At 33.8% G+C, this 26154-nt stretch overlaps 2 protein-coding genes across 2 annotated transcripts; both read right to left on the bottom strand.

The window, feature by feature from the left end:
- Positions 1-256: 256 nt before the first annotated feature.
- On the bottom strand, positions 257-10713 carry LOC125820711 (protein SLOW WALKER 2). Its single transcript, XM_049500134.1, has 16 exons — positions 10035-10713; positions 9043-9118; positions 8832-8951; positions 8243-8318; positions 7363-7431; positions 7183-7263; positions 6350-6421; positions 5724-5816; positions 5402-5554; positions 4782-4865; positions 4540-4683; positions 2886-2975; positions 2296-2378; positions 1847-2203; positions 1152-1374; positions 257-1045 (listed from the first exon to the last, which is right to left on the bottom strand). Exons 1-16 carry the CDS (start codon positions 10705-10707, stop codon positions 275-277), a joined length of 3165 nt encoding a protein of 1054 aa, XP_049356091.1. The 5' UTR covers positions 10708-10713; the 3' UTR covers positions 257-274.
- Positions 10714-12596: 1883 nt separating this feature from the next.
- Positions 12597-20108, bottom strand: LOC125820611 (phosphoinositide phosphatase SAC2-like). Its single transcript, XM_049500022.1, has 16 exons — positions 19716-20108; positions 18804-19008; positions 18546-18711; positions 17772-17994; positions 17540-17616; positions 17070-17257; positions 16898-16995; positions 16652-16785; positions 16416-16544; positions 15958-16279; positions 15501-15622; positions 15285-15398; positions 14525-14716; positions 13804-13980; positions 13428-13533; positions 12597-13033 (listed from the first exon to the last, which is right to left on the bottom strand). The coding sequence occupies exons 1-16, from the start codon at positions 19809-19811 to the stop codon at positions 12914-12916; spliced, it is 2469 nt and encodes an 822-aa protein (XP_049355979.1). The 5' UTR covers positions 19812-20108; the 3' UTR covers positions 12597-12913.
- Between the last annotated feature and the right edge of the window lie 6046 nt (positions 20109-26154).

The following is a 26154-nucleotide window of genomic DNA, read 5'->3' as shown; positions in this document are numbered from 1 at the left end:
GAGATGGTATGGCATTGGCTGGTTCCTTTTTCTTTTCTATAATGGTTGCACAATGAATTTTGCAAAGTTATCATAACACGAACTGTGACAAAGCAAATATGAGTTAATCATAACAACAAAAAGAGGAAAAAGAAGTAAGAATGATCGGCTAAAATTACAACACAAGAGCTGACAATATTGAGGTATTGAAAGAGTTCCTTTACCTATCTCGGGATAATCTGTCAGGATAGGATATCAAAATCAGCAACTCTTTCATGCAAATTAGCAACAATACTTAATTTGAACTCTTCCTCTTCTTTCTTGATTTAGTGGGCTTTTCCGCATTCTCTTTTGGGGTCTCCTTGACCAAATGTTCATTCGAGTTCTTCCTCTTCTTCCTTGATTTAGCGGGCTTTTTTGCATCCTCTTTTGGGGTCTCCTCGTTGAGCAAATGCTCATTTGAGTTCTTTCTCTTCTTTCTTGATTTAGCGGGATCTTTTGGACTCTCCTCCTTGAGCAAATGTTCATAGTCGTCAAGGCTAGCAAATGGGGATTTTCCGGTAACATGCTTGTCTTTCCTTCTTTTATTTTTTCTTTGATGTACATCATCGTCATCTTCGTTTGCCTTTTCTGTATCATTGTCTTCATCACTGCCAAGATTAGTGTCAGATTCATCATGTGCCAAAAGAGTATCCATATCCTCATCACTGACATCACCAATCAATTCATCATCGTCTTCATTAGCAACTTCGTCCAAATCACTGTAATCATATTCACCATTAGCTTCCGAGGGAAGCACACTGGACTCTAGCATGCTGTCAATTTCCTCATTTTCACTCTCATCAGCAGCATCTTCATCAATCTCATCTTCAACATCGCTACCATCTGCATCCAAAAATTCCTCAGCGGCATCATCTTCTACTGTCTTCTTCTTTTTCTTCTTTGGTTTCTTCGAGGACTTCATCTTATTCACGTAGAATTTATGGAAGACAAGATCCTCAGGTGGTACATCTGTTTCAGCTAAGGAGAGAATTTCTGACCCAATCAGCTGATCTTGCATGTCAAGCTGCAAGAAAAAGGAGATAAATGTGATGAAACAAGCTAATAAAGCCCCAGTCTGAAGTGGTATATTAGACATGATAGATATCCTATGTTATCTAGAAAATACTAACCTTCTTAGCAGGTTCAATCTGAGAAGCACCGTGCCAAGTGCTTTGTTTCGGTTTCTTTTCCATGAATTTGTCGAGGAAGGCAGTCAGAGAAAGATCATTCAGGGGATTACCATTGTACACAATGTTAGCTCCTGAAAGAAGGGTTCTAGCCATGGTTGCAACTGATGGATGCGCATGCGATGCCAGTACCATCAGCTCCCACCAGCTTACACGATCTGCATTGCTGTCGATCCATAAAAGTCAATAAAAGAAATTACATTTTCTGTATACTCAGGAGAAATTGTTAAAATATTCTATTTCTTTTTCTGCAGATAATAGTGGTGTCTAGGCTAGCTTACGACCCTAAATGAGACGATCTTATAAAAGTGACATGGCAGGTTGTAGACCAAAAGACACTAAGGAAATTTTTGGTATGCCATATAGTTTTCACTTAGGTATAAAATGTTCTATTTCTTTCCAAAATTTCAGTGTCCAATCAAGCCCCGTCATGTAGAAAGAGGAAGCCACAAAAAAACTTATATTTCTACCATTGGTGTTTTTTATAAAACCCTTGTGAAGAGCGAGCTCAAGGAAAACAAGGGATCATAGCCATTTCAAATGAAGGCAGCAAGATAAGCAAGATAGTCTTGATGTTTGTTTGTGACATTGCAGACTTAATAAGCATTTTAAGGCCAGAAAGAAGACAATAACAGTACCAGAATGAAGGTTCTCTGTGCCGTGTATCATATCCTCCAGGCAATAAGAGCTTATCATTTGAACCTTCAGGTAGAAGTTTGTTGAATCCAGACATCAATCTAGGATCATTTGGTTCATCTAAATCACCTCTAGCAGGCGACTCCTCAGCTTGGACTGAATCATCATCAGACTCACAACTAGAATTACCTTCTTCCGGCAGAGAATGATTGCCATTTTCTAAGTGCTTGGCTTCTTGAGCAACTTCACTTGCATTATCTGTTTGATTTGGTGGATTGGGTTGATTGTCATCTTCTTCTGTAATATCTTCAAAATGCTCAAGGTCTTCATCAACAGACTCACTCTGGAGCATCATGTTCCTGCATGAAAAAGTTGAAACAAATACATTGCAAACAAATCCTTTAGCCATGTCATAAACTTAGTCAATGGATAGTGTTCCTAGCAACCCTACCAGAGAGTTGGTTTTGATTTAAGGACCTCAGACAGGAGAAACAGACACCCACATGCGTACTGAGGCTGCTGCTGAATTGCAACCTGTTAATACCAGACAATCAATGTTAATTTGAAGAAAGAAAAACAAATTCTCAAGAGGGCAATAAAAGTATGTGGTTTTTTGAAGCTGCTGCAGAATTGCAACCTGTTAATACCAGACAATCAATGTTAATTTGAAAGGAAAAAGACAAATCCTCAAGAGGGCAATAACAGTCTCTGGTTTTTCGAAACTCAATGGAATATCAAGCACATAGCCAAAGAGTACGGTTCCTTGATGAACGTAAGAATGAATGTAATATACAGCTTCAAGTAGCTTCTTTTTCCCTAAACTATGTTTGAATTAGTGTAGTTCTTCAGTGACTTGGGAATAGCTATTTAACAGTAAACCATGAAATTTATATAAGACTAATGGAAGCCTAAACTTGTATACTTGCAGGAGAATAATTGACAAAAAAGTTGCCTAAATACACCTCACCTCAGTGTACTGTACTCATATATTACTAACTATGTTAGGTTTCACATAATAACAAATTTACGCCTCGCACAAACCTGCAACAAACGCTTCGAGAATGCAGCAATTCGCTTCACATTTACATCATTTTTCATAGCCCTAAGTAGGAGTCCAATAAACAGTTCCTCCTGCAGATACGACCAGAACATGCATCAGACAATTATCGGGCATAGACTAAGTCAGCAAGTAATGCAAGGGTTAGATCCAAACTAAAGCACAACTGGTCACAATTGAATGAGTACAGGTCTAACCAGCATTGCCAAGAAGTGATAAATTGTGACAAAATTTAGCCCACGACAAAAAAAACTCTTCCACATGTTTTCCATATTCAGCAAGAGGAGGTTGCAGCAGAAGTAACAACTAACGGTGGATGTATTAGAAAAAAATGTCTAAGTTACAAGTCTGTTAAAACTTTTTTTAAGAAAAAATATGGGATGATCTAATTCTTCACAGCTTAACCTTCTCAAAATCAGTTACAGAAATAGCAATATATATGTAGCTATAAAATACAGGGAAAGTCAACTTTTGTAGCTCACTTTATACATCATAACATGGTTTACAGTTGCTTCGTATCTTCATTCTTTAAGACAGATTTTCTGGTGTTGGGGCTTATTTGCTCAACAAATTGAAGCATTTGTGCTGCAATGACTATCTTGGTTCTTAAATTCATGACTCTTCAAAGAATATCTAGCAAAAAAAACATCATGGATGCTTCACCAGAACTTTCGTTGCTCGGGCTCTCAGAATTTTCAATTTTCTATTCTCAGTTACCCATTCTGCTTGATATTGTTTTGAAAATGAGGTATTTCTAAACCATGGTATTTTTTTTTTTGCAAAAGTTACCTAGTAATGAAAAAGCACATTCATTACTGATAGATGTCTAGTTACGTGTCAATTTCGGAAAGATAGTTATTCTTAATGTGTGAGAAAATATTAGTCTTAACAAATTCTCTAAATCTTCCCTGGTTTCTCTTATTTTACTGTTACAATCAACATTCACTGCTGGACAACTAAAAAGAGATGTCAAAGTTCCCCTTGAGATGGGCAAACAAGAAATCCACTTCTCAATTGCCACGGGTAATGAGCTGAAGGATCATCACGCAGGCAAGAAGAGCAGATGAAGCTTCAACCAATCAAACTTAAACATCAGCAATGCCATAATCCTAATTATAATCATTAATCACATCAAATCTCTAAGTATCCCATATGCCTTTGCTGGCATAAAATTGCAAATCAAGTGTGCATCTAAAGCTTACAACAGACAAGACTAGAAACCATAGATTACAAAAGAAGATGTACTAGAAACAAGTGTGTCACCATATTGATCTTGACCTCAAGAATGTCAACACAAAGGTTAATCTACCACTCTCTTTCTTCCCCCTCACCACCCACCAGAAAAAAACTAATCAACGTATTAATTGAAGATAGCTCAAACTTCTATTACCCTGGACCATTTAAAAAAAACATTTCCAAAAATAGGAAAGACGTAATTAAACATGAACCTTTTTCTGGTTCGAGAGGGAAAGGGAATCTTCTTTCTATTTCTTTTATTTTGAGAATTAGTAATTGTATTTGATAAAAAGCACCAAGAAGGTGAGGTGAAGAAAATTCTTGCAGTGTATGTTTGCCCTATTAAAGCTCTTAGATTAAACCAGAAAGAAGAAGAATATAAATATGAAGGTTTCCACGTACTTTGGAAGAATTCATTGCAGCTGGTAGTAGAAGTTTTGCATACAAGGCACGATAAAACCGATCACTAACAATGTGATTTTTTGCTGAGATCTTATCTAGGAGCATGAGAGCTTGAACTCCAACATTAAAGTTCTTCGAATGAACCTGCACATTCCAAGCAAATATTAAGATGATATAATATATTAAGCCATATCAGATACTCATCCAACTTATCCAACAATGGAATGAGTTGCCATGCTTACCAGCTGAAACAATACCGGTGTATGGGCCTGAATTACATCATCAGCTTCATCACTTGAAACGAAAGGGAATGCCCTATTCACACCCTGCAAATGAGAAAGTTGTGCTAAATGAAGCAGATTACTATTTTCTCTAATCCGGCATAAACGTGAAACAATGAGTACTAATGCAAGAAGCTGCCAGGATTGAGCAAGCTCGGTTAAGACTAGTGAAGAACTGTAAAGAAATGTTGTTTGACATGGAATGTAAACGGGGCAAACGTGGTTGTATGTGGAAGAACAAAGTAAGGGGGGTTAGTAAAACAAAAAAATTGAAAAATAATTTCTTTAAAATATAACAACTATTTTACATATATTTTTTGTAAATAATTTATAATAGAACTATCGAGTTTGTGACAAATTAGGTCTTGGGCCTAACTCACACCCCAAAAGCTAGCTCAAAGGGAGGAGAATTGCTCAAGCAGGAACTACTGACCTACAGTTGCTCAGGTTTTACAGTTTAACCCCCACAAACCAAGCAAGTCAACAAATGCAAAAGCTCCTTTGGAAAATAGAAGTTACTCTTTGTGCAGATCCATAAGCATTAACAAAAAAGAAATAGAACTAGACTAGTCAATACAAACCGTAAGAAGTGCGGATAGTAAGCGTGAATCCATTTCAACATGAGATTCTGATGAATCTTTTTCTTTCTTATCTTTCGAAGTGCCAGAAACCTCCTTATGTCCCTCGCTCTTCTTATTCATCGTCCGTCCTTCCCCTGCTTCAGATATTAATACCTGAAATGTTGATTCGGGGTAAAAGGAGGTAAAAAAAAAATATTCCATGAAGTTAGATAAGAAACGCTTGATGAGCTTCAGTATAAGAATATGAAGCTCTCAGCTCCACTTAGAAGAAGAGCAAAGACGCACAAGAGAAACTTATGACTATGGCAGCTATAGATCATACCTTAAATAGAGCAAAATATACATCTATCAAACGCTTTGCCACCTTTGGGCCATCCCCCCTGTGACTTAAGCGAATTTGGCTTAAAAAGTTAACCTGTCACAATTAAAGGTATGTACTTAAGGACTACATCTTCTGCATCAGCAATATCTAGAGATGATAACTTCAAAACAACATATCTGCATCAGCATATTTAGAGATGTTCCTAACAGAAAATTGAAACAACAAATAAATTCAACACGACTTGCCACCTGAGTTTATTGTTGTATACTCATATACAGGAAATATAAAAATATTCGCATTGAATGGCCAAGTCAAGAGAGAAAGCTAAAGCATGTTTCAAAATTAGTAGATCACAAAAAGGACAAGGATCACATCAATGTACCAGTTCTCATAATCCAAACTAAACAGACCTAGTCACCTGTGAAAATGGCATCTACTGCTAGTCTTACTTCTATAAAAACTTTCTGCTTCTCAATGACATGAAGAATTTGGATAGACACAGTAGAACAAGAATTATCAAATCACAGACAAAAAGAACTTGAATAGGACGAAAGGTGTACACAAATACAATCAGGAAGTATCTAGTGTGATATGCATAAAAGATCAGGAGTAAAGTTTAGACATACAGCATGATACTTGGCTCGCAATACCAGATGAGGCCGGAAAAGAAAACTATCTACTTCATCAATCACAACAGCCTGCACAACAAAAATAATACATTAAACAACAAACTTTCATCAGAAAAAGTATCACAACAGAAATCATAACTGCACTTCGATAATGCTATGATATGTGCTTCCTTGCAGCTTGTCTAAAGTCGTGCACACTCAAGGGCTTCGATGTACTAGTACCTGCCACCAAAACTAGGTGCATGCTTGGGAAATATAATGGCATTTCAGGGCACAATATTCTATTAGTGGAACCATTTTCAAAGAGCACATTATCCTGCTTGGTCTTATTCAAATATCACAACCAAGTTAGAGTTGTATTTGAACCAACTTCTAACAACTTGATTGGTAATAAAATTACAACTACACCACATCACTCCATTTTACATGGAATAGATTTATGCATGAAAAACATCCTTAAGATGGGCTTTCTAAGAGCACTCTTGAAAGTAGATTTTTCCTTTTGAGTGTCACTCCTTGAAGCCAACTTATAAATCTAGAGCTAACATCATCCCAAAGTTGTTTGCTTCATTTTTTTTCTTTTGAAGAAATAAGCTGTTTTATTCTTCTTTTTAATTATCAGTACTTGTATGTCTAAGCAAGTTCAACCAAATATGTTGGTTTACCTTCATATTTGGATGGTCAGCCAAAAGCTTTGATAGGTGATAATCATCATCCCAAAGCTGTTTGCTTCATTTTTTTTCTTTTGAAGAAATAAGCTGTTTTATTCTTCTTTTTTAATTATCAGTACTTGTATGTCTAAGCAAGTTCAACCAAATATGTTGGTTTACCTTCATATTTGGATGGTCAGCCAAAAGCTTTGATAGGTGATAATCAGCATTAGATGCAACCTTGTTTTTAGGATCTCCTAGCTGCAACGAAGCGAAGAAATATCAGCTGGAGCTCCATGGTCCCAAGAACTCTCAGGACAAAGTAAATGGCACAAAAAGCAATGAAGTAAAATGGCATACCTTATTTACTAGGGCAGCAAGCAATCGACGCTCTTGTTCAGGTTTGCACTTTAGCAAAACGTAAACTGTCTACAAAACATAACTATACATATCAGCATTTCCTCACTTTTCAGGACAACATTAACTATATGAGATTATATTGCATCACAAACGCCCAAAAGACTCAGATATAACTTTAAACCCCAAGAATTTTTGTCAGTTAAACTTTAAACCCCGAGAAAAAATGGACCCTCAGAAAATATCAATTACAGGAAACCCAGCTGCAGTGAAGATGCAATACAAAATCATGAAGTCAGACCAGAATATTTAATGCAACTACTACAAAAGAAGCTAAATGAGTACCATTGATCAAAAGAAAAAGTACTTGTTACTTATAAACAATTTTATCAACTTTAAATCAAAATATCAGTATGGTTTGATAGCAAAAGCTTTGGCAAGTGGTCAAGCTATCCTAATTTTGTAGAAGCTTATCAACTCTATTTGGTTGAAGGTAGTGTCCTAATAAATTGCTCTATTCAGAGAAAAAGATCGTTGTGACTTGTGATGCTCCAAACAGTTTGCAAGGTACAATTTTTGTTTGGGTTAGCAGTTGCTGAGTTTCACCAATTTGTAGGTCCCAATTGCGTAAACAAAAAGCAGCCTTAAAAGGTGTTCTCGCCAGTCATCAATAAATTATGGTTAAGTTAGCAGTTGCTGAGTTTCACTCAGATTATAGGTTCCAATTAGTAAAAAGCAAGAAGCAACAAAAGGGTGTTCTCACAAGTCATTCTTTTCTCCTTTTCTAAGATGCAATTAGCTAAAAAATTGAATAAGAATGTGCTTTGAGGAGAAACATAGATAGGCAACTGTATAGATGTGCAATAAAGCTGTCAATAACAACCTTTAATGCCTTGTCTTTGAGTATATCTAAGACATCTCTTGATGCTTCCTCAAGAGCAATGATATACCGCTCATACCTGAAACAGAAAAGCCTATTTAGCTGAAGATCAACATAGTAACAAATACACAGACATATAAACTGAAGTTTAGATAAATCCTCAATTCAGGAACATGATTAGAGTAACATCAAATATATCCAAGTGCAAACTGTCTGTTCTCCACATTGATGGTAGGTATCATGGAAGTACAAGCACATGAGGCATATCAACATAGAACTTCTGGTAGATCATGGTCAACCTACCACCTACACCTACGGTAACTGGTACATTACAAACTTCCAGCCACGAATGCAGTAGATAGGGGTAAGATTTAGCGATAACCAAAAGGAACATAGGAGTCCAAACAAGGTATCCTTTCCCTTCATCACAACAAACTATATAAAATGCATTAAGATGGAGGACAGAACACTCAATGGCCATCAACCATGTAGGGTCATGGGTTGACTTGGGCCACTCCTCCAAATTAGCTCAAGTTTTAAAAGAATGCTTCACATATACTGAAGTATATGTGAAGTTTCGGCTTAAGTGTACCTTTGCTTCAAACATTCCTCCCAATACCAAAAGAGTAGAAGCGAGTAACCATCTTTTGTATCCGGAATATGATCTATCGGCCGCTGAAAGAGTGTCTTCAATTTGCGATCAGGCAGCAAACTGGATAGAAGGAATTCTTCATAGTCAAACAATGAGGCAACTAAGCATAATAAGGATGATCAATAAGAAAGGGAAAAAAAGTTTAACTCACCTAGAAACAAAAAGTTCTTTCAATGCTTCCAAACCTGCCAAAGCATGGCGCTTTCCAACTTTAGCTGTCACCATCCCTACATGTCATTATTTACATTGATTAGAGACGAGCACTAATGACAAACAATCTCACCAGAGAGAATCTCAATACTGCATCTTTCTAAGACTAGAGAAAGGAACAATTACGAATTTAATAATCTAGGATGCAAACCATGTGAAAAATTAATTAGAATTATGAAGTACCAATACCAGAAAGTTACGAAAAAGATCCTATTTGAGAACAAGTATAGCAAAAAGGATAGAAAAGTAAAGAATGGGGCACATAAGAATAAGAGAATTTAGAAAGCTAAACTAAGTAATGGGAAAGTTTTCGGTATTTTTCTTTTTTGCTCTTTCCTTAGGGGCCAGTCAATGAAGGGGAAGAAATTTTAACTGATCCTCCTTCACTTTTATGATTCACCTAACATTATCATCGCAAAGTTTATTAAACTTTGCCTTTCGCATATCACTACACCTAAAATTAACCTCCTTGATTGAAATACATATCTTCCTAGATTCAAGATCTGAATAAATGAAGGATTCTTACATTACATGTTTGACTTTACATAAATAAAACGACTGCAATGACTCAATGAGTTCTGAAAATGAGCATCTCTAATGTTGTTGAAGGAACATATGCTGCAGAGTTCAGCTCTTCATTAGTCATTTGTCTCACCATAGTCAAAGTTTGACAGCGTCTACATTTCTTTGTAACTTAGAGTTCGCGAAAAATTTGTACAGTAAGTGATAGTAGTATAACATATATTTGCTGAAGGATATCAAATAATTAACTGTAGCATGACTCGAACAAGATAAAATTAAAAAAACTAATACAAGATGATAACAAGCTACTGGTTCAAACATGAGAGCTAAAATACAATGACATTTAAAAAGTTTGAGATAGTCTTAAGGATTCTCCCTAAATTCAACAGAAAGTAAGAGAAGAATAAATACCCAAGAGAGCATCAAGCGATCTCAAATTGGCAGTGGGATTATCCCCAATCATGACAGAAAAAGCAGATATCTTATCAGCAGCAGTCCCTGACCTTAGCGTGGTAAGTAACATCTTTATATCGCCACTTTGTCCTCGAGACGACTCGTAGTCCTGCGCATACTGGGCCAATAACCTCTCGCCCAATTCCTTCTTCTTCTCCACCTTGCTTTTCCATTCATTGAGATTCTTAAACTCGGCAATTTTATTCTTCCTGTCACTCCCAATAACCTTGTCCTCCAATTCTCCTGCATCAACGTACCACACAGCCAATGCGCTCGCTTTCACAAGTGAAAGCTTCGGCATGTTTTTGTACTTGCCGGGAGTTGTATTCCATAAATTATTGTCGACTTGAAGTTCCGGCTTAGGCGGCGGCTTCGGTTTTTTGCCAAATTTATCGTTGTTGATTCTCTTTTTGTTGTTGTTCTTGTTTTCGTTTCCATGTTGAGAGTCTTTATTGGTATTATTATTATTATTATCCTTAGAAGGTGGCTTTTTCTCAGATTTGATGCGACCTTTCTTGCGGAAGTCGGAGTCGTCGAAACCAGAAGAAGGCACAGCAGAAGTAGCAAACCCTAGGGAAGAAACAACAGATGCAAGCTCCGATTTGAAGGCTTCTGAATCCATTACAGACATTGTATTGTAGGAGAAGAAGAAGAAGAAGAACAACAACAACAACAAGAACTGAGAGAGGGTTTTGAGAAGGTTTAAGAGCGGGTTGAAAGAAAGAGAGAGTGATGAATTTGGGCTTACGTGCAGCCCATGGAACTGAACTTGGGTCAACTTTTTATTGGGCTTTTTTTGTTCTAAGCCCAGCCCGCGGTTAGTTCACTACTACCGACTATTGTTTCAACACAGAATGGAACATGCAGTCATTATATCTTGGGTGAAATATAACGACGCCCTGATTCAATATATACTTGGCTGTCGTGTGTCGATTGCTTGATAATGTACTTTGGTTGTTTAAAAACGAAATGTGACCTATTACCAATAGTAAAATAGTTTTATTTACTCGTTGAATTATCAAATTTTGAAATAGCTAACGCATAATAGGTGTGTCCTCGAGGACTCAATTTTCTTACAGGTATCTATTGAGAATTAATGAATTTACATTTTTTGCCGTTACAAGTAACTGTTATGGGTGTTTATTGGTGATTGTGTTAGATAGTCAGTAGTGATGGTTGACTGATAGTACAGTATTATTGAAGACAATAGTTGGTAGTGGACACTTATGATATTGATGCGTGTTTTATTTGTATACAACTATTACAAGGAATTGTTGCTTTTGGACTAAGACTTGATATACACCCTCCATACTTATAGAGACGTGTATGTATACAACTATTATAAGGGAATTGTTACTTTTGGACTAAAACTTGCTATACACCCTCCGTACATCACACATAGAGACATGTTACACGGTTCAGTTTCAATTTTCAAGATGTCTTGATAGTGAAGTAAAAGTCACTAATCACATGAGACTCAGAAAAGCGTGCAAAAAGCACCAAGGATCGAGTTTTCTAGGAACAAAAAATAAATATTCTCAATAAGAATGCACAGATTGATTTATGTATTCGAGTAAAGTCAATAATGAATCGAGAAATCCTCTTTATCCAATGAATGACAAGTTTGCTTTAGTATTTACCTTTATACCCCTCACGGAGTATACACTTCAACATGAACTATGCATAGGGAGCTTAGACTGACTCTAGCCTCTCATACAACTCACTATTTCGCGTCGCGTCGCCTCGAGAACACGTCTCAGACCTTCACATCCTAGAAAATTGACATAATTTTGAGACAAACGGAAGCAGAGCCTCGAAATTACTAGCTAATGGGCATGTGATCAGCCTAACATCACGCTCAGAGGTCTCAATTCAAATCACCTTGCCTGCGACTTATTAAGCAGACTTATGAGCTGGAGAGTAGAAGATACAAAAAATATTATACTTCTAGCGCACACACATAATGGCACAAGGAAAGGAACTAACTGTAACAACAAACCAGAAGAAAAAAAAACTAAGGAACTACTTCACCTTCGGACACTTCCTCAGGCCGTTATGTGTTAAGAACTGATCCAACGAAAACAATAAGCTGAAAAAACAGAGCAGAATTGAATAGATAATGTAGCATTATTCAGGTACCTTGGGCTAGGGGAACAATCTGGTAGATTTATGAATCTGCTGAGCCATTGATCGCAAACTGAGTCCTGACTGTACAAATTTTACTGATTTTTTGGCCTTAGCATAACGAATTTGCTATAGTCCAGCCTTCTAGCAAATTGCAAGGCAAATGTAGATGTTCCTCGTGATATAAAACAAGGTGCACTAAAATTTCTGCCATCAAAGACACGATGACTACAAGGAAAGCGATATGCTTCTGTTGATATGGCAACAAAAATTGCAACCTCATAGTATATAGGAATATCTAAGTTTCTTCTCAGCTACACTCAAGAACTAAAAATTTAAATCATGTGACACAATAAAGATCAGCTTGTATACAGAAAAGAATAATGGAGCTCCAACTAACAAAACTATAACAGATATTTACAGAACTGAAACCTACAAAAACAGTAAGGTAGAAATTGAAGAAACAAAAAAACGACTAAAAGAATCATCTGCTTCTATTGTACTCTATACTTTCTATATCATTTTCTAACGTACTTTAATTTACAATCTCAATGGCTTTGTTTAGGCATATTTTCTCTAACAAAAATCATTGTTCCCCTCTTACCTAATCTTCATCACCTGTCATTTATTCCGTAAGTCATCCACATCCTTCGGATGGTTTGATTGAATGCAATTGTCTGAAGAGTACAGCTTCAAGGAGACCAGAAATGATCTCAAGGGAAAAGCATATCTCCGTTGTTAACCCAATGCACAAACTTCTCAGAAAATTCAGCAATATGTTTACTACTTCCTTTGGCATCAAAATTGAGATCTCTACTAGTCTGCTCCTGACGCTAAAATAACAAGATTGAAAAAGTAAAAGGAATTACTTACGTGTATCAGTGTTTCTTATTAGAGATGCAAATAGAAGCTAATAAGAAGTAAGAGGCAGAAATAAAAGCAAGATCTATCCCCACCCCCACCCCCACCCCCACCAAAAGAAGTACTCCCTTCTTTTCAATTTGTTTGTCCGATTTGACTTTGACATGGAGTTTAAGAAAGTAAAGAGAACTTTTAAATCTTGTTATCTTAAACTAAAAATATGTAGAATGTACCAAAATGCCTTTCACTCTAGTGGTCTTAAACATACCAGGTGAAAAATTATAACTAAAGAGTTGCCAAAAAGGAAAGGGACATTTTTGAAACAGAGGGAATAATAAACTATGAGATTTGTGTGGACTGACTGACCTTCAAGATTGAAGACTCAAATACTGAAGAGCTTGCTTCAGCTTTAGATTCAACTGTTACACGGTCAGATGGGAGGACACAACATGGTGAACCTATGATTGCAGATCTGCATGAATAGAGCAAAGCGTAAGATTCAACGAAACCAAAGCAGAAAGCACGCTAGCCTTCTAGGATGTTTCCATAAGATTCAAACAACTAATCTCAATGATAGAATTATTAAAATGCTAGTCGTACTTCCAACCAAATAAAATTTGGCAGTATGCAAATTCAATTTCTATTCAAAAATGGCACCAGAACTTCATAAGAAGTGGTAAACTAAAACCAAGTATGCAAATTCAATTTCTATCAAAGCATTGATCAAATTGAAAGAAAATACCTCTCGAATGCTTCTTCTTCACATGAATTTCCGGACGAAGAGAGCCACTCAACATCTAGGAAATTTGAAAAATCAATTGAATCAACACGATCACGCAATCTAACACTTCCACTGCCGAGACGCTGCTCTAATTGCATATCTAGGAAAAGATGTCTACCAGACATTGAAGGTGTGTACCTATTAAAAGTGAGACAGGCGCCAATTTACTAAGAGACAAAAACAAGAAACAAGGCCAGCATAAAATACACAACCGCTCCCAACAACATGGTCACTCAACCCCACCAAATGGAAAAACATAGAGAGGAACCAACAGAGAAATAGGAAAGATCCAATAAAAATCTTAAGAGTGACAGCATTTTGGTTAGCACACATTTGTCCATGAACATTAAAGTCAACAAACTGCTTTCAACTCTATCTCTTAAAAACAATAAATGTAACAACAGACAATAAGAAGCCCCTTATAAGAGAGAAGAATTGATTAATACATGTCTTTGGGATCTGAATATAATAGCAACTAACATGTTATTAGCTTATTTCTTAAAAACAAAATTGTTACATATTCTTCATTGAAAAGATACATATAACATTCAAAAGTCGCAGCAGCGGATTTGTCGATGGAGTATGAAGGAACCACAAAGAGATACAGCTCTGACAATGATTAGCACTTAGTATCCACTCAATCAAAATAAATCTGCGGCAAAGAAAATTTAATCTAAGCTACCTGGCAAACGACATATCAGTTTCACAAGTAGAGATTTCTGGGGTGGACTCGGAAAGACCCTTACTACCACCTTTTGCACTCTCAGGCAAAGGTTGGTCAGAGTCATCGGTCTGCTCTGTGTCAGTTTCTTTGACAGGAGAGCTGCTTCCGCAGATCAAATTTCCTTCTGACAGCGACCTTTTAATAAATGACCTGCACATGAAGAAACTGCCTCAATAATAGCTTTGGGAGATTTTGATGCACCGTCTGGCTTAATTAAAGTATTTTTCTCTTTTGGATTTTGACCAGAAGTTAAAAAACCTAATCAGCTTTTCGTAAGTGAATTCTCCATGTACATCATTAATTGACTTTAATATTCATCTCAGTAAGAGATTAATAGAGCTAGTTTAAGGTAAACTTCCTTGTGGATAAGACGATGATTATAGTATAATACAGATTTTTAGCTCTCAGAAAATTAAAAATGATGGTCACTTGGGCCAACAACACTTGGAGCTCACTTTCCTAGAATGTATCACATATATATAAGCCATGAGGTCATTTGTGACTCACTTTTACAACTTCATAACTCAGGTTAAACTGTCTTAATACTTAAATGCTCTCAACTTAAAAGTACTCCAATTGATTTGGATTGCAAATTTCAAATTACCACCATCAGAAATGATGTTGCGGCTACAATACTAATCAAATCAGAGTTTCTCGGAATTTTGACACTTCAATATCAAAATACTTAAGGGATGCATTAATTAAAGATCAGTTATACCTAGAACTCTCCATGGCTAAACTTGATGCATGCCCCCCAACACTATAGTGCTGGTCTGAATCCAATTCCCAGAGAGCTGGCTTACCTTCTTGAGGCCGGAAATGTCCCAAAAACCTGGAATCGGGACCACATTAGTTGTATTTATTTTAAAATTTGTCTGTCTGTTGAAAAACAGATAAAAAAAACTAATTATTACGAAGACAATATTTCACTTACACATTAATGGCATCTTGTTTCTCAGCGTCCATGTAGGCATTACTGTAATAGCGCTGAAGCGTTCTAAAAAGCTCTTGAGACTGAGTTGCTGCTTTCCATTGGCCTCGTCTCTCTGAAAATATCTGTTAAAGCATATCCATCAGTTCAGCGAGTCAACCGTAGATAAAAAATTCAATCATGATGAAAATGAAAGGAGCCAATATTTCCTACTTTAGAAAAGAAAAGGAATTATTTCACTGGCTAACAAATCATAGATTTCACTTAAAACGTGACATGAACTAAAAATTGTTGTTTGGCTCAATGCAGTTGTGACGTGAAAATTGGTCTTTAGAAAAGAAGAATAAATGAATATCACCAAGTATCAACCAGAGCCCCCTATGAAGAAACAAGTTACAGGATCAGAGCAATCAACAGATATCTACCATATAGATCCAGTAAGTGAAAGATATGGTATTACCTTGTTATGTGCAGCAGACCCTCCGTATTGTAATGCAAGTATGTCACCCATTTCTTCATAGAGTTTCATTAGATTATCTGCTAACGGGGAATCTAAATCAATACTCTCCACATCTATAAAGCCCAAGGCATGAAGCTGATGGCCCAGGGCAACCAGCCCATAAGCATATTGTGCAACATTTGTTCGATCCAAACAGTCTATGCAATTAGTTCGTAACACCCCTCTCTGTAGTGTTGAAAGGTTGACATGGTAATCTCCACTAGGGGAATTCGGTTCAGCTCTCACTTCACAGGAGTCTTGTCCAGCTTGATCTTCAGTATTGCTACACAGCGACAAACAAAATCAATGCTAAGTGTTGGAGGTACTCTACTAAGTAATAAAGCTATCTTTTGCACAATCAACTCTCGTGAACGAATAAAATCAAATCACTCTGGGAGAATTTTGATTGCCAAACTTACTCAATGGGCGAGAATTTTAGCAATTTCCCAGTCTTTGAGACAGGAATAAGTTGACAGTGAAGAAAGCCTGTTAACTCCAATGCATTAGCAGCCACCTTGCCCAGGAGTGTCAGGACATTTGTAGCTTTGCTGGAAAAGTAGCCAAACTGTTAGCAACCCACCAGACCAACACACAAGAAAAGAAAAAAAAAATAACATATACAACCATCTGCAAGCAAAAAGGATGCAAGTCAAACCTTCTTGAGTGTTTATTTAGGTCCCAGTGAAGAAATCTCAAGTGGTTTTCCTCAGAAAGATATTTATTTATAAACTCAATAGCATTAGCAAATGCTGCACGAAGAATTGTTTCTCTTGGCCGCTTCTCACGAGTCTGCTTAGTATGATAAAATACCAAATAAAGGGAAAGATGAGCAATAAAGTTTAGACTACATATAAATCAAAAGGCAACATAAATTGGATCCAGAATATGTGATTAAGTGTACCTTAATCAAATTCAATATTATAATTGGATTTCCATATCTCTTCACAAGATTCTCAAAGTGACGTTTGGTGGCTTCAAAATTCAAGTCCTTCCTAGAGACTATAAAAAGAAACGGTCATGAAAATTGAGTAAATTGGATCCTCCAAAAATAATGTAAGTATCTTATTTCATACGTATGATGTCAGGCTTAATATTCAAACGTGAAGTCTCTTGAGACCAAAAAAGAGGTATTGAACCCCGATTCTGCACAACAGCACTTATTTGTAGCGGGCACCCAGCAGGCACATCTTCAAGCACAATTTGTTCTGTTTCGACATCATTTGCTACGCGACCCTTCTCATTTACACCTCTTTTCAAATATCTACAAAACATAAAAGGAGAAATAACTCAACAATCGAGAGATGAAGCAGGATCACTAACTGAAATATTCAATTTAAATCTAGATATACTTCTTATGTATCTGAACAGACAAAGACCATCACATGAAAGTAACTGATGACACTCTCTCGAATATTCTTCAACAATCGATTTAACTTAATTAAATGTAAATGACAAGATCACTCAAATGACATACTATTGCCAAAGTTACTAGATATCACCATCAAATACAAATAATTACATTATTAAAGTCAATCAAACAAACCTGGTACCAGCATAATGACGTGATCGTCTAGCAATTAGGGTCAATATGAAGTCCCTACCAGAAAGAGGAAGTGTAACCTACAAAAGACAACAGCAACATGATAACACGTTAAGTTGCCAATTGCTAAATAACCAAGTCATTTACTTGGTTTCAATATAACTCTAAGTTGAGCTCAAATTTGGATTTTCCTTGATTACAATATAACTCTGAAACAATTTCAAATGGAAAATACCTGTTTAAAGAATCCATATACTAAAGCGACAGTCCAAAGAGTATTTTTGAGCTGATGGCGAATTCCTCGGGTTAAAAACTCATTCCATACAAACATTGTGTCGTAAAGTGTGAGTCCAGACTGACAATTACTCGAATTCTTTTGAAGGCTAATCATAATATGATAGGAGTAGCTGAAAAAGAAGTCTCTTGTGAGATCCACCGTGCGCAGGAGCTTCTTGTATCTATTCACAAAATAATTGGAGAAAAAAAAGGCAAAAATGAGTTACTAAATCAGATGCAGTATATAAAAGAAGAAAATATTTTTAAAAATGAAGAAATGTTGACATAAGAAATATGAACAAAAAAGGTGATCACATGTGCCACTGAAATCCTGATGATACCTTGTCTTACTCAATATGTAAAAATAACATCAGAAAACCACTGTAGTTTGCCCTGTAAAGTTATAGTAAATAAACTGGCAATAGGCTCTACAATAGTACAGCTACAAAATGCCCATCTATAATGTGCTCACTATAATCTATATTGTCCACACGTTGACAACACTGCAGAGGGACTCTCAAGATAGTATAGAAGAGTACCTCAAAAGTGAGACAAGTTTAAAGATAACAAAATTCAAAATCATCCAAATAAAAGAATAGAAAAATGAAACAACCACATCAAGTATAATGCTCATAAAGATACAAATAAACTAGAAGCATTTCTATTTCCATTATAATGTCTTCTCAAGAATACTATGGATATTTTACATTTACATGCAAAATTGACAAAAGACCTGTTCTCATTCTTAGAATAAGGCATTTTGGATAGCACAGTAGAATTGGGAATTGGGAACATCTCGCTCTTTGTAATGGCATAAACCGCATGACCACATATTACTCCAATCTTCCTTCTTTTCGTAATAACAAGCATGTGATAAGGTCCCAGAAACTTTACAAAACCTAAAATCGAAAAGATAAGATTAGCACGAGTTGCATTAGAAATCAATACAAAAAATCTGTTTAAAAAGAAAAAAAATAGTCATATAACATACCAACAATTCCATAACAAGTTGAAACGAATTTAAGCCCTCCAGTTGACTTGTTCCCTTCGTGTATTCTTTTAAGTAGATCAATACATTCAATCTCTGAATATGTGGCAGAATCTTCATACATAATTAGCTCTGTAGGCTCTAATCTATCTATCTTCAAAACTTTCCAATAAGTTCTAGTTTTATCTCTTCCAACCATATAGAAATTCTGCCACAAATAAAAGTAGATTAACATTTTTGACAAATAAAATTAAAGCATGTTAACTCTCCTCAAAACTTACTATAGTAACTTCATAATCTTCGTTCATATTCAGTATCTAATACATTTGGTAGAAGGAAAAAAAAAAAGATATATGACTACATAGATACAAGCTCACGTAATTGATAAGTTCACCATAAAAGAAAGAAAATCATCTTATATGAAATAGTTAAGTATTTTTGGACATTAAGTTCGGAAATTTCAGAGAGGAAATGTACAAAATCAAAATGTAACAAGATTACAAATTGCAGGACTTGAGTAAGGAAAAATAGCATTTTTTACTTTGAGATGCTTACTCCCTTTGACTTTGTTTCTAAACATTTGCTTTGGAGATATTGTCCTAAATAGGATAAACCATTTTGAATCAAATTCTTAATTGAACATATTAAGCCAAGTAGGCAAAAGAATAGAGAACATAAAAAAGCAGAAATCTTGCTCAGCCAACAAGTTGGATATAAAGCAATTTGTAGCTACACGATAATAAATGACCAAACAGTGAAATTAACATCTACATATGCTAACTATACAATCTAAACGGGGAAATACTGCAATCTACAACTGGAAATGAAACATAGAGAAAGATCATCATTCTACTTGATATAAAAAATAATAATAATAATAATTTGATGAACAAAATCAAATGGTCAAATATATACCGAGGTAGTTTCGTATAGGCGAAATTTTTGTAGATACAAAGGTCTGGAATGTTCGTGTTCATTGTTTTCAGATTGTTGATGACTTTCTGAACCCATAGTTCCGATCCCAAGTCTCTGGACCGGCAACTCACTTCCAAACTGCTTCCCAGATAAAAGACAACACTGATACTCTAAAATGAAAAACTTATAAACTAAACTGTGCAAAAAGAAATCAGATATTTAAAGCAGAAAAAGGAAATGAAGTATAGCAAGAAAAAATTGGTGCCAAGAATGGCGGTAGAGGTAGAGTCAACTCAGAGAGAAATTTGCAGAATGATTTGCAGATTTCAGATCCGAAGAGGTAAGCAAAAGAGTAGAGCTCCGGTGACCACATCCACACAAAACACGCAAATATTACTAGTATATCATTTTTATTTATTTGATATTTTGTACACCTAAGGGCATACCCAATTTTTTCAAAAATACTCATGTAATAACACCTTGCCTTAAATTCCTTAGTTGTGTCATCTTTTTTTTCTTTTCTTTTATTTTTTACTTTTACTTATATTAAAGTCAGAATTAAATTGCTTAAAGGCTCATTAAAACATTTCCTAATATAGATAATTTCATACCTAATATTCAAATTCAAAATGAAACATTAATTATCATTCCAGATTTCCAATGCACCCTTTGTTAATTTTTTTCTTTACTTTTCATATATTTCATTTTTTTTTATATTTTATAGCATGTTTCTTGATTGAAAATGAACTTTAAAAATTAAACATACCAAAATAGTCTTTAATAAATGTGATTTTAAACATAATGACAATTCTATAAGGAGTATATGCTTTATATTATTTTTTTTATTGTATGAAAATTATTGTCTCTATATTCTTATAATTCTGAAATTATATTTACATTTTATTCTAATCAGTATTTTAAGAATTCTATTTGGGGGGGGGAGTAGGAGTTGTTTTTCCGTAGATCAAAACATTGCATTTGGGTCTAGCAAAAGTTATCTTGCAATGTCAATTTTTTATATACTAGATGCAAAGTCTCGTTACAAATGAACAAATTATATTAAAAGTGGTTGTAGGTGCTTTTTTTGTTTAATTTGTGTGACAATATTTTTTTAACCAACTTTAACAAAAGTCAAGGTACATTTTCTTGTTTGACAAATCTTAAATGATGTTATCAACATTTTACCTATATTGAATTTTACTTATTTGACAAAAGAATAATTATTGACACAAAACTAATCTATCAGTTGAAAAAACATTTATAAAGCACCTTTAAAGCATAAACATCGAAATTTCAAAAATACATTCAGCATAAAATAGATACATTGATGAAAATATTTAAATTCCAAAAGTACCCTCAACATAAAGTAAATACATTAACAAAGAGGTGTCTAAATTTAGCCTCTTACCAATATTGATCAATTCTAAAGTTTAACTTTCAATATCTTATGTAACAATTAGAAATAATAAATTAAAGTAATTTGCTAAAAAAAAATACGAAGATTGGTATAATTAACTAGAGTAATCAGAATCGAGGAAACAAGTAACATAGACATGCTAAAAAAATGATTGTGGACAACATGATCGTAAGACATTTGGAAATGGGATTGATTCCATATGGAGAAAAAATTGACCTATGATCACTTTAATAACAATTTCTAGAGAAAGTCTTTGGAGTATATATATAACAACTTGAGAGTGGTATCTCAGGTATAATATAATGTATACACAAATTATGGCCCCCCCACTATCAAAATAATGTCAAATTGTCAAATGGAATATACTTATACATATGCCGTCCAATAATTGATTCTATTCACTATTTTACAGCCAAAAAGCAGAATTTGGGGTTTTCCCTTTTTTCCGCTAGTCAATTATACAAAACTTTGTTTTACTTTCTCCGCTACATATTAGTTGAAATCAGTCCTAATTAAATGGGTTGGGATCAATCAGATAATTTATCACTATTTGTATCTTTTTTATAGATTTGATCTCATATCAATTTTCATCCATCCTGATTTATATGATGTAATTAAAATTTTAAAGTTTAGATTTTTAAATTTTGAATATGATTTGAATAAAGAAAATTTTATTTTTATTTTAGATATTTAAAAACTACATAAAAAATATTATAAATCAAATTTAAAATATAAAAACAAAACAAAAAAAAAAAAAGAGAGAAAAAGAGTGGAAAAAATATTAATAAGGCGGCAATGCAATACAATGGTGTATGATGTGGGAAGATTGGTTGGAGGTGACAAAGAATAAGCACGTGCCTTAACACTGCTGGTTCGTCTGGACAAACAATTATTGGTACACAAAATGCCACAAACTGATAGCGGCGGGTCTCACTGGGTCCGCCCAATTAAAAAACGTTGATTAAAATTATGTAATTATTAATCATCATCAATTTCCTTTAATTATAGTTGATTACATAATATTAGTATACGATTTTCTTTAATTATATATATATAAGGATTCTTTTAAATGTTTCTCCATCAAAGGTTGCTTTTAAAGCGTAACCTCGATGATCTTCTTCTGTTTCTAGAATTTGAACAGAATTGTCACTTTCTTTTATTTCTTTATTCATTTAGTCAGATTCTTCTGAACTGCTTGAATATTCTTCATAAATTTCATCATAGAAATCTTCACTTTCTATAGATTTTATTGACTCTAGATCAGAATCAATATCTATTCTATCAATTTTGAGTCCAGATGCTCACATAAGAGTAGAAATTCTCTCATGTTTTCAGCTTGAGCGGTACTGAGCTGATTTAATTCGGATTGTATTATCCGAGATTGTTCAGACAACTTTGATAGTTCGTCTCTTATTTTAAAAAGCTTTTGGCTTTTTTCATCAATGGATTCATCCACTTTCTTCATTCCATCATATATCCTATTCATCAGGATTTTTGTATGATTGTCCATATTGGACGTTTCTTGAAATGAAATCTGCAAGAAAATTATCATTTCCTTTAATATATTCAATTGAAAATGAATAGAAAGATAATAACACCTGCCATCTGTGCAATCTTCTGTATTGCGGTTCGGAAGGTAGTTTATTGAATATTAGCCCTGAAACTTGAGTATTATCAGTTCTAATAATGAATTGTTTTGGCAAGAGAAAAGCAGAAAATTTTCTGATTCCTCTAACAATGGCTAATAATTCTTTTTCATTTGTCGAATATCTATATATATATACTCTCATATTTAGTGTTTTATGTATAATATATTTGTTACTTAAGGAGATAATTTCCTTCATTACAGAGAATAGAAATCAGTTGTTCATAGCAAATATTAAGAGTAATTTCTAGATAATCATCCAAGTTTGAGAAATTACCTAGTAATATCACTTATGTTTATTTTAGGACTATAATATCATTCATTTTACCTATTTTCCTCAAAATATACTTGACACAAAAAAAAAAAAAATTCTCTCCTAATGAAATGCCATGTCACATTTTTTTTAATTTATTAATAATATTTTTTTTAATTCTTTAAATGTCTGTAGGCTTCCTAATACTAAGTAGTTTAGTTGTGGAATGCCTATATTAGGAATTGAAGTGTTTGTGCCCGTGTTGCATGTCTATTTATTTCAAACACTTGACCACCATTATAAATTGAGGTTTATTTTAATACAAAGAAAATAACAATTTAGATAGATAAAGGAAATAATAGATAATTAAAATCGAAATTGGTGGAAAATAATATTTAATTAAGTATTTTTTATTACTAACTTGAAAAATAATATGTTATAAAAGTAATTAATTAGTATACGTGTGATATTTATTATGTGCGTGATTTTCTTCACACAAAAAATCTTCTTGTTAATTGCAAAGATAAAATCATGTTGATTCTCACAAGAAATTTAGAGTGGAGCTAACCTTCGGTTACACAAAATTTTGTTATATAGCTAAAACGGATTTCATAATTTCAGAAAAATTATACACTAATTAAGTTAAAATAGAAGAAACAAAATCATTTTTTCAAATAAGAGAAGTACAAACAAATAAATAAAAAAAATGTCTACACATTGTATAAATAATATCGAAAAGCAGGGGCACAAACACTTGAAGGATTTAAAAATATATTATTAATAAATTTAAAAAAATGTGACATGGCATCCTATTAGGAGAGAGGTAATGTTTTTTTATTTTGTGTCAAATATATTTTGAGGAAAATAGATAAAGTTGGGTGATACTGTAGTCCTAAAACAACATAAGTGATATTACTAGATAATTTTTCAAACATGGGTGACTATCTAGAGAAATTACTCCAAATATTAATATAGTAAATCCTAACCACTTACTGAATTACTTGCAAACCAATAATTTAGTAGTCTTATCAAAACAATAAATTAATGTTTATGTATAGAAGTTGATAGCAAAATATGCGGAGTAGCACGTTGTCTTCTTCATTCATATGTAAGTTGTAAGAGCAAAAGAGGGAGGTAGGGTTGTGAATAATGTTAGCATCAGGAATTAATGCCACGTCGTTTGGCAACAGTCTTACTATAACATGTTAATTTCTGGAGTTAATATAAGGTTGTCAGCATCCTCTTTCTTGTCATGTCGGCCCTATTTCATTAATTGGACCCATTACAATTAATATTTTGTCCTCCTTTTTGGATAACACCAACACTCCAATTCTACCTTACTCGCAATTAGGGGTACAAAATCGAACCAAAAATTAAATTAAATCGTAAATTGAGTCAACTCGGAAAAAAAACCTGATTAGTGATTTGGTTTGACTTGGTTTGATTTTGGAAAAAAAAAATCGACTATATTTGGGTTGGTTTGGTTTTAACTAAAAAAAAACAACCCGAGACCAAATAAACCCGACATTATATATATAATTTTTAAAATTTTATTTTATACATAAATATATTTACTTTGATATAATTTTAAAATATTTCTTATACTTTTTCATAGTTTTTATCTTTTAATATATTATTTCAAGTTTGAAACTTAGAATTATGAATGACCCAATAAAGATAGTCCACAAATGTTGGTAATTATAATAAAGCTTAAATCAAAATCAAATTAATACTAATACAAAAAGAAAATCAATTCAACACTAAGAATGACAATAATATTGAATATTTGTTCTTTAGTTTTACATTTATTTAGACAATTAAAATACATAATCTAATTTTAATTTCCTTTAATATTTAGTCATGTAACTAATACTTATTAAACTTAATTTTAGCATGATTTAGTACTTTTAAATTATGATCATTTTCATTAGGACTTGTTAATTTGCAATAGTTGTTTTACGCGATTTCATTATTATTATTTTTGTTGGATATTTTAGTGTCATTAATCATATCATATTGTGTTATATTTTTAAGAAATATCTTAGATAGTTGTATTTTGGTAGGACTAAAGAAATATTTGAAGTACAAGTAAATTATATGTTTGTATGAATACGTTACCGGGAATAACCCGAAACAACCCGAAAAACCTGAAAAACCCGAGGTTGAAAAACCCGAGTTTTATTAGTTTGGTTTGATTTATAAATTTAAAAATCCAACACAAATGGCTTGGTTTGATATTTGAAAATCCCGAACTACTCGAATTATTAAGGTCCAAAATAATTTATAGCAAAATTCAACATTGAGGGATTATTTGGTAAGCATCTTTCATTTTTAATTCTAAAATTACAAGTCATCAGAGAATAAAAAATGTGAAAACTCCTAGAGAGGGAAGGTAAAATATATATATATATATATATTCAAAAATAGAAAGTCACTTGTATTGGGGCATGCACATATATACCTTTTCTACTAGAAAAATTAAAATTGGTTGAAGCTGCAGTAGTAGCAGCTTATTTGATCATAGTACTAATCTCACATATTATACCCCTAAGCAAGATATTTGGTCAAATAAAACTTCAAGGCACGCACCACATGGTGTTCTAGAAGAACATTTTTTAAAAAATTGAAAACTTCTCATTTTATTTTTAATATTTTTAGGGATCATTTAGTTCAAAGGATTGTTCTCTAGGAGCATAATTCGGATAGATTATCACACCTTCTGTCTGAAATAGATAATCCCATGATTTCAATATAATGAATACCGACAATCAAATGCTGGACAAGTTGGATAAGTTTAATCCATATTTGATATTGAAAACCTCCAATACTGTGTAATCAAACCTCCTAAAGTATATAATTTTTATTTTTAAATATAAACAAGTGTCACATTTCTTGTAACAGACTAAAAAAAAAGAAACAATTATCTTTACAAAAGCACAAAATCAACTAAAAATTGTAAATTGTAAATTGACATTTCCAAGATAGTGGACCATATGAAGAAGTATTAATAATGCATGTGTTTGCCAACAGAAGTTGATGAATTTGTACTTTGCTCTTTCTGCGCATTAAATTATTAGAGACATTGAAAGAGTAGAAGACCGTGTGGGGCCCATTCCACATTTCA

The sequence above is a fragment of the Solanum verrucosum genome, unplaced genomic scaffold (assembly GCF_900185275.1).
Source record: "Solanum verrucosum unplaced genomic scaffold, falcon-dt-bn FXZP01000117.1, whole genome shotgun sequence".
NCBI lineage: Eukaryota > Viridiplantae > Streptophyta > Magnoliopsida > Solanales > Solanaceae > Solanum > Solanum verrucosum.
Note: the sequence above shows the minus strand (reverse complement) of the source record. Positions and strands in the feature narration are given on the sequence as shown.